Source organism: Micromesistius poutassou (assembly GCF_964030765.1).
Source record: "Micromesistius poutassou genome assembly, contig: SCAFFOLD_3253, whole genome shotgun sequence".
NCBI lineage: Eukaryota > Metazoa > Chordata > Actinopteri > Gadiformes > Gadidae > Micromesistius > Micromesistius poutassou.
This window is the reverse complement of record NW_028180086.1, coordinates 24,202-33,074: the sequence shown is the minus strand read 5'-3', so window position 1 is coordinate 33,074 and position 8,873 is coordinate 24,202. Positions and strand designations below refer to the sequence as shown.

At 43.6% G+C, this 8,873-nt stretch overlaps 1 protein-coding gene across 1 annotated transcript in view; it reads right to left on the bottom strand.

Moving 5' to 3' along the window:
- Positions 1 to 585: 585 nt before the first annotated feature.
- LOC311371154 (NLR family CARD domain-containing protein 3-like) overlaps positions 586 to 8,873 on the bottom strand; it is a 30,714-nt gene continuing 22,426 nt past the window's right edge. The window contains exons 5-11 of the mRNA XM_084489369.1: positions 7,957 to 8,026; positions 7,543 to 7,771; positions 5,319 to 7,146; positions 4,690 to 4,863; positions 4,140 to 4,313; positions 1,916 to 2,089; positions 586 to 818 (exon numbers count right to left, since the gene is read on the bottom strand). Coding sequence (XP_084345495.1) covers positions 731 to 818; positions 1,916 to 2,089; positions 4,140 to 4,313; positions 4,690 to 4,863; positions 5,319 to 7,146; positions 7,543 to 7,771; positions 7,957 to 8,026 — 2,737 coding nt within the window. The 3' untranslated portion in view covers positions 586 to 730. The remainder of the gene's footprint in view (positions 819 to 1,915; positions 2,090 to 4,139; positions 4,314 to 4,689; positions 4,864 to 5,318; positions 7,147 to 7,542; positions 7,772 to 7,956; positions 8,027 to 8,873) is intronic.

Here is an 8,873-nt window from a genome sequence, read left to right as displayed (position 1 = left end):
TAGGGTTAGGGTCAGGTTTGGGTCAGGGTCAGGGTTAGGGTCAGGGTTAGTGTTATGGTCAGGGTTAGGGTCAGGGTTAGGGTGAGGGTTAGGGCGTAGCGCAGTGAAGTCTAGAGAGATGTGCGGATGAGCTGTAATGTCATCCACACCTGCTGCTTAATATCAATAATCCACCCGCAGCAACGTTTTTTTCAACAACTGATACCCGCACCCGCCCGATCATCATTCATTTAGGGTGACCAGACGTCCCGGTTTTGCGGTAGGCCATGCTATCTATGAATGAGGGCAAATTGACAGAGAGGGTTATGGGTGTAGATCGTTCTAGATCTGCCTTTATCCTGGTAAAGGCTTCAGACGGTTAAGGCCTTACATGTCAGGGAGACCATGTATAGAACCGTCCTAGAGCCAGGAGCCATCGCTAAATATATAGTTTAAACTTGCTACAATTTCTCTCAAATTGCTAGAAAAGGTCAAAAAAATTGGAAGCTCCTTCCAAACCCAGCTGAGTTCTGTTTATATTATATAGTCTACAATATAACAAGCAGGCCTACACCAAGTATATGAAATGTCTCAAAGGAATACGTCTCTCAAAGTGATTATTGAATGCCATTTATATGGCGTGTGGCGGGTTTAAATATCTATCCCTGGAGTGTTGGCTCCTCTATTATATTATTTACGGTAGCCATTTACGTGGGAGCGCGCAGTGTGGATGGACTTTCCATCTCTAAAGTTAGTGTGTGTTGAGATGAATCAAACAAAACGGACACTTACATCTCTGTGGAGCTGGTTTCAGCCTCCACACTCCACCGTGCTCCACACTGGGGAGACAAAGAGAGAGCAGCATGTTGACTTTAGACAGGGAAACATTATTCACATGTTAAAGAGAGAGCAGCATGTTGTCTTTAGACAGGGAAACATTATTCACATGTTAACAAAGAGAGAGCAGCATGTTGTCTTTAAACAGGGAAACATTATTCACATGTTAACAAAGAGAGAGCAGCATGTTGTCTTTAAACAGGGAAACATTATTCACATGTTAACAAAGAGAGAGCAGCATGTTGTCTTTAAACAGGGAAACATTATTCACATGTTAACAAAGAGAGAGCAGCATGTTGTCTTTAAACAGGGAAACATTATTCACATGTTAACAAAGAGAGAGCAGCATGTTGTCTTTAGATAGGGAAACATTATTCACATGTTAACAAAGAGAGAGTGTGCAGATGGCTCCGCTGCATTCATGTTAGTATCACGTTAGTATTATTATTCACTCGTGATTAAGCACATAATCAACCAGAACTCCCTGATGGCTCGGTGGTTCGTAACGTTGTTAACTGATTAACGACAGACAGCTAACCTCGTCAGCTGACTGCGTGGGTCACACACTCCGCGCCAATACAATCGTTGGCTTTTTGGCGGGAAACCTACAACCGCTATCGACCACCTCAATGTTAAGGCCTAGCTGCATGCTAACCCCCAGCTCCACGCTTACGCCTAGCTCCATGCTAGGCCATACCAAATATGAGTGTGTTGCACTCACTATCAATAAATATTTTATAAAAGTACTCTGAATCCTAATTTACTGACTCATCATGCCTGGCTCCATGCTAACATCCAGCTCTATGCTAACCAATCATTGGCCAATCAAAAAACAAACACACTCAAACGTCTGGTTTTAAACCAACACATTAATTCACCAGACAGTTAGTGCCAAACACAGCAATACGCCAAATGTTAATGTGTTGCACTAACTATCAATAAATATAATTCTATAAAAGTCATCTGAATCCTAATCTGCCGTCTCATCACTTTCTACACAACATGTGTTACAACTGCGTTTTGAAAACACTTCATCTAGCAGCGGCTTGAACCCTTGTAGGAGACTTTGTCCCCGAGTGGAGAGCTCTCCTCTCCATACCTGAGAGTGTCCAGTCTCCAGCGTGGATCCTCCAGTCCAGCAGAGAGCAGCGCAGCTCCAGAGTCTCCTGGGTGATTGTAGCTCAGGTCCAGCTCTCTCAGATGGGAGGGGTTGGAGCCCAGAGCTGAGGCCAGAGAAGCACAGCCTTCCTGTGTGACCAGGCAGTCAGACAACCTGCACACACACGCGCACACACACACACACCATTTATTCTATCTAGCAGTTTGTACCAAATTAAAGACATTTAGAAAGTGTATTCATTCCATATGGAGGACAATGAGATATTGTTCTGTTAGTCAGGAGAAGTCCGCTGTGTTTGGTACGCTAAGACCGTTTATCCACAGGTTCTAACATTGTGTAGAACCAGGGAGTGTTTTGTCAGCAGGGAAAAGAAAATCAGAAGAAATCAACAGAAATGCATCGGACATGAGCAGCACTACACCAAACTAATATGATGTTAATGTAGCAGCATAGAAATAGGTTTGCCTTGCTGCAGTTAATTGCGTCAGCTGACCACTAGGGCGGCAGTACATAAGTACGGCCCTCCTTCTTGTGCTCTCACTGATGCATCATTTCCGGGTCAGGTGTTTGCCCGTGCAGGTAATGCTCTGCGCCTCTGCTGCGGCTACTGCTTCGTTTCATTTATCACTGTGTCCTCATGCTCAAAGCCGGTGTGTTTTCACTGCAGAGCAGCGACTGCGTGCTCCGTGCTCCGTTTAGTCGCTGGTTCTCTCGAGCGGTAAGTGTCCTCTCTCTCTGTGTTACACCGAATGCTATCCTGTAGCTAATGCTAGTGTGGTCACAGGTAGATGTCCCCTGCCGTGTGTCTCTCCCTCTCCCTCCCTCTCCCTGTGCAGGTTTGACTTTGAAAACGGGTATGCTACCTTAAATCTAACCTCCAAAAGCCTTGATAAATGTAGCTTAGCCATACTAATTTTATGTTTATTGACAGGGAACGCTCATCAGCTGGCTGAAATCTATAGGTTGCGATTTATCTGACTCCGCCACCAGCTGATTGGGGCCACTGCTGCTTTGTACACAGCTTTTGTCTATAGCTTTGTCTACAGCTTTGTCTGCTGTTTGTCTCTGCTGCTAATCACACCGTTTGTCTCTGCTGCTATATACGACGTTGTCCCTTGCTTTGTCTCCGGCAGCCACTTATTCCTTGCTGCTCTGTGCTGCTTGGTGGTGCTGCTGTTGCTGGCTTTTGGCTACAGCCGGCTTGCATGGTGGACTGCCGACACCACACTTTTAACCTGTTTATCCCTTTAATTTGAGCCGAATGATTTTGAGGAGTTAATCCCTTAATTTTGTTTTGTTTTCTGTACTTTATTATTTTGATTAAGTAAATTGTTTTGTTAAGTTTATTTTGTGAACTATTTCCTGCTGTATGTTGTATATTGCTTTGTACATTTTGGGTTAATTATTTCCGTTGTAACTTCCTTTTTGTTTCCTTCTCAGTGGCTGCAGGCTGGTGGTGGTGCTGGTGACGTGGGTGGTGGTGTCCCTCATTCTTGTGTGCTGTGCTTCCTTGGATTTGGTGATACCAGTGTGTGACTGCCACGTGTGTCTGGGTGAACCCTTTCCCTTTAATTTATTCCTGTTGAGTCCCCTTCCCCTTCACCTGCTCTTTCCCCACCAGTAGGCCTCAGCCCCTGATTAGGCTCCTTGTTTATTAGTTGGGATGAATGCTCATTTTTGTGATTAATATATATATATTTTATTAAACAGTATTTTTTTAAACTGGGAACCACGTGTCGAGTGGAACGAACCTGTGTTTTTGATCAATGTCAAATAATATATAATAATTCCCAAGGTGGCGTTGTCAAGCAACCTAAGATTCACATTGAGAGCCTCCACACCGCCACATTAATAAAGGACATCTTTACTGTTCAATATGTTTCACTTTACCACGGCCAGTGATGTTTTAGTGGTGAGGGGTGCATTATATTCAGATCACAGCACAGCTAAAGCCTCATCACCATGTCTACACTAATGACAACTCCTCAGCTCTCATCAGCTGACCAGAGTTACATAACGTATAACATACATAACATACTAGCAGTTAACAGGTCAACAACCCCTAACCCTCACATCAGCTGGCCAGAGTTACATCACGTATAACATACATATCAATATTGATAACAGTCCACCTAGTCGTGGATCATCCCTTACATATTAAACAACCCCAAGACGTAGTTTGAAGAAGAGGCTGATAACTAACCTGAGAGTTTCCAGTGTACAGTGTGGACTCCCCAGTCCAGCAGAGAGCAGCTTCACTCCTGAATCCTTCAGATCATTGGTACTCAGGTCCAGCTCTCTCAGACTAGAGGAGTTGGAGCTGAGAACTGAGGCCAGAGAAGCACAGCCTTCCCGTGTGATCAGGCAGCCAGACAACCTACACACACACACACACACACACACACACACACACACACACACACACACACACACACACACACACACACACCATTTACTCTTTCTGGTTGAGAGCAGTTTGTACTAAAGTAACCACATTTATTAAGTGTATTCATCATTCCATTTGGAGGACAAGTTAAAGCTTTATTGATACTTTATGGAGACAAAGCTTTGTCACCCTGTCTGAGAACAGGAAGTGGAAGTGGGGAGATGACTGTTCCTTCACATGTTCTAACATTGTGTAGAACCAGGGAGTGTTTTGTCAGCAGGGAAAAGAGCAACAGAAATGCATCAGGCAGGAGCAGCAATTACTGGAAGCTAGAATAACCAGTTTGAAGAAGAGGCTGATAACTGACCTGAGAGTTTCCAGTGTACAGTGTGGACTCCCCAGTCCAGCAGAGAGCAGCTTCACTCCTGAATCCTTCAGATCATTGGTACTCAGGTCCAGCTCTTTCAGACTAGAGGAGTTGGAGCTGAGAACTGAGGCCAGAGCTTTACAGCATCTCTTTGACAGATTACAGCCATTCAGCCTTGGCCAAAAGTAAACAGAACATGTTAGGAACTGTGATTAAAATAACATCTTTAACTTATTACATAATGAAGGAATGTTATTAGTTGAAAACATATTTCATCAATCATTAGATGTTTAAATGTTTATTACGTTTCAGGTGTAACATTTTAAATATTTTTTATTTGTGTTTGAAAATGTTTTTGTAAATGAACTGTACTACTTCTATAATGTTATTGTTAATATGCTCTTATGTGTACTGTTATACATTATACTTTAATAGTACACCTACAGAGATGTTTTGTATATTATTATAACTTTTATATTATTCTAGTATGTTTATTATGTTGTGAGTAGAATACTAATGCATGTTGTTATGAACCTACAGATATCTTTTGCATATTATTTGAACCTTATATTCCAGTTTTATGTATATTGTGTTGTGTGTATTGTTATACATGTTATTAGTGAACCTACAGAGATGTTTTGGAGGCTTTGACCACTGGCAGCAGCCTCAGAAGACCCTCCTCTGAAGCAGAGTATTTCTTCAGGTCAAACACTTCCAGCTCCTCTTCTGATGTCAGTAGGATGAAGACCAGAGCTGACCACTGAGCAGGGGAGAGAGATTCTCTGGAGAGACTTCCTGATGTGAGGTACTTTTGGATCTCCTCCAGTAGAGAACGGTCGTTCAGCTCATTCAAACAGTGGAGCAGGTTGATGCTTCTCTCTGGAGAGAGATCTCCATTTAACTTCTTCTTGATGTAGGACACTGTTTCCTCATGTGTGCATGAGGGGTCTTTCCCTTCCTGTCCACTTCCTGTCTTTCCCAGCAGACCTTGTAGAAGATTCTGATTGGTCTCCAGAGAGAGGCCCAGGAGGAAACGGAGGAACAAGTCCAGGTGTCCGTTCTTACTTTGTAAGGCCTTGTCCACAGCACTCTGGTAAAGTTTGAGCTTTCTTTTTGTTGTTTCTTTGTTTCTCACAAGAATAGACCAGAGCGATTGCAGTTGTCCTAAAAGCAGATTGACACCAGTCTCGATAAAGGACAGAAAGACATAAAGGGCAGCCAGAAACTCCTGGATGCTCAGATGGACAAAGGAGAAGACCTTGTCCTGGTACAGCCCACACTCCTCTTTAAAGATCTGGGTGAACACTCCTGAGTACACTGAGGCTGCTCTGATATCGATGTCACACTCTGCCAGGTCGGCCTCGTAGAAGATCAGGTTGCCTTTTGCCAGCTGGTTAAAAGCCAGTTTTCCCAGAGAAACAATGATTTCCCTGCTCTCTGAACTCCAGTGTGGATCCGTTTCAGCTCTCCCATGGTACTTCCTGTCCCTCTGTATGGACTGAAGCCTCAGAAAGTAGATGTACATCTGAGTCACGGTCTTGGGCTTCTCTTCTATCCGAGATTTTTTGAAGATGTCCTCCAGAACTGTAGCAGTGATCCAACAGAAGACTGGGATGTGACACATGATGTGGAGGCTTCGTGATTTCTTCACGTGGGAGATGATTGTGTTGGCCAGCGTCTCCTCTCTGAATCTCTTCCTGAAGTACTCCTCCTTCTGTGGGTCGGTGAACCCTCTCACCTCTGTTACCATGTCAACACACTCAGCAGGGATCAGATTGGCTGCCGCAGGGCGTGTGGTTATCCAGATGCGAGCGGAGGGAAGCAGGTTGCCCCTGATGAGGTTTGTCAGCAGCACGTCCACTGAGGTTGGCTTTGTGACATCAGTCCAGGTCTGGTTGTTCTGGAAGTCCAGAGGAAGTCGACACTCATCCAGACCATCCAAGATGAAGACAACTTGGAACCGGTCAAATCTGAAGATTCCTGCTTCTTTGGTCTCAATAAAGAAGTGATGAAGAAGTTCCACCAAGCTAAACTCTTTCCCTTCCAGTAAATTCAACTCTCTAAAAGTGAATATAAATGTGAAGTGTATGTCGTGGTTAGTTTTGTCTTCAGCCCAGTCCAGAGTGAACTTATGTGTCAAGATGGTTTTACCAATGCCGGCCACTCCAGTTGTCATTATTGTTCTGATTGGTTGATCTTGTCCAGGTAAGGGTTTAAAGATGTCTTCACATTTGATTGGTGTTTCTTCCTTGGCTGGTTTCCTGGAAGCTGTTTCAATCAGTCTGACCTCATGTTCCTGGTTGACATCTCCACTGCCTCTCTCTGTGATGAAGAGCTCTGTGTAGATGTCATTCAGACCTGTTGGCTGTCCTGCTTTAGGGATTCCCTCAAACACACACCTGCATTTCTCTTTCAGATGAGACTTGATTTTATGTTGGCACTCAACAGCAACAGTTTCTATGACAAAACAATGGTTGACATTATTGGACACATTTGAATTATTCCTGTACAATTCTAAACTTCATGATATTTATATAGCTATATCAATTATACTTAAGAGGTGTCTTATAACCTGTTAAGTAGTGCTATCATTGTTGTAGATCAGTAGAAAGTGACTGATGCAAGATGCTGATATAACAAGATAGTGTTGCATCTCTTCCACTGAGTTATGCTCAGGTATATATATGTTTTTAGCATTGTCACTTCTTGATGACCAAATGGCAACCTGGAAATTCTACTAGATACAACCTGGAATATTGCCCCCCATTCCCTTTCACACATGACTTCATGCAGGAAATGTTCAGGAACATTTAGAACAGCAAGAATGCATTTGTGATATTGTGAATCTCTTACCGCCCCTCAGTGTGTTGGCCAGTTCCTCCTGGTTCATCTCCATCAGGCAGAGCTTTGTGATGTCTACCACTCCCTCTATGGCGCGCCTCCTCTGCTCCTTCTTCTTACCATCCACCTCCTCCTCCTCCTCCCTCTGACTCTCTGAGCATTGTGGGTAATCTGGGAAGAGATCCCTCCAGAGCTTCTTCAGCTCCTTGTCTAGGAAAGCGTGTGCGTTCTCCTCAGCCCTCTGGAACAGAACAAACATCAAGGAGAACTTTAGTGTGAACTCACTGAGGACATCAGAAGCATCTGTCCTGGATTCACGTCCCGCTGGTCTAAAGAGGGAAGCCTGGAGACTATTAGCTCCACAAGAGATGCTTTCTCATGTTCATGTAGAGCTAAAGTCAAACGTCTTGGTGGACATTTACACACCTTGATCAGCTCTGTTTGATGCTGCTGTACAGACTGAGCACTAGTGACCTTTGACCTCTGGAGGGGTTGTCTGTGGAGAGAACACACAGGGTAAACATAATCACACACAGTACACATACAAAAGGGGGGAGAGTGAGAGTTTATATTTATACTGTGCAAGTATTCTGTTTAATTGTATTTATTTAGTTATTATTCTACGTTTTGTATCTTTATTTAATTTTTACATTTATTTTGTATTTTTATTTATCCCTTAATCTCTCTCTCTTTTGATTCTTGAGCTGCAATAACAAGAGAGATTCCCCTTGTGTGGGATTCATAAAGTTGTAATCCTCTGTAATCCTCTTCAGTTAGTTAATGATTGATTGTGAGAGAGAGTATCAGTAGAGTCTGATAACAACCAACTGGTCTGTTGTCATGATCTGTTTGAAACTCCTACCTCTCCTCTCTGGAGGGGCGTCCATCTTTAAAGTCCCAACCTATATCCATAGAGCGGTCACTCTTCATGGAGACACAGCTGGGTCCAGGGGAGTCTGCTCTCTGCTGCTGGACTCTTCTAGAAAAACAAGAACCAGGATCAGACCATGTCAACCACATCACTAAAACAGCCTTATCCCTCCTCTCATTATCACTATGTCAACCACATCACTAAAACAGCCTTATCCCTCCTCTCATTACCACCATGTAAACCACATCACTGAAACAGCCTTATCCCTCCTCTCATTACCACCATGTCAACCACATCACTAAAACAGCCTTATCCCTCCTCATTATCACCATGTCAACCACATCACTAAAACAGCCTTATCCCTCCTCATTATCACCATGTAAACCACATCACTAAAACAGCCTTACCCCTCCTCTCATTATCACCGTGTAAACCACATCACTAAAACAGCCTTATCCCTCCTCTCATTACC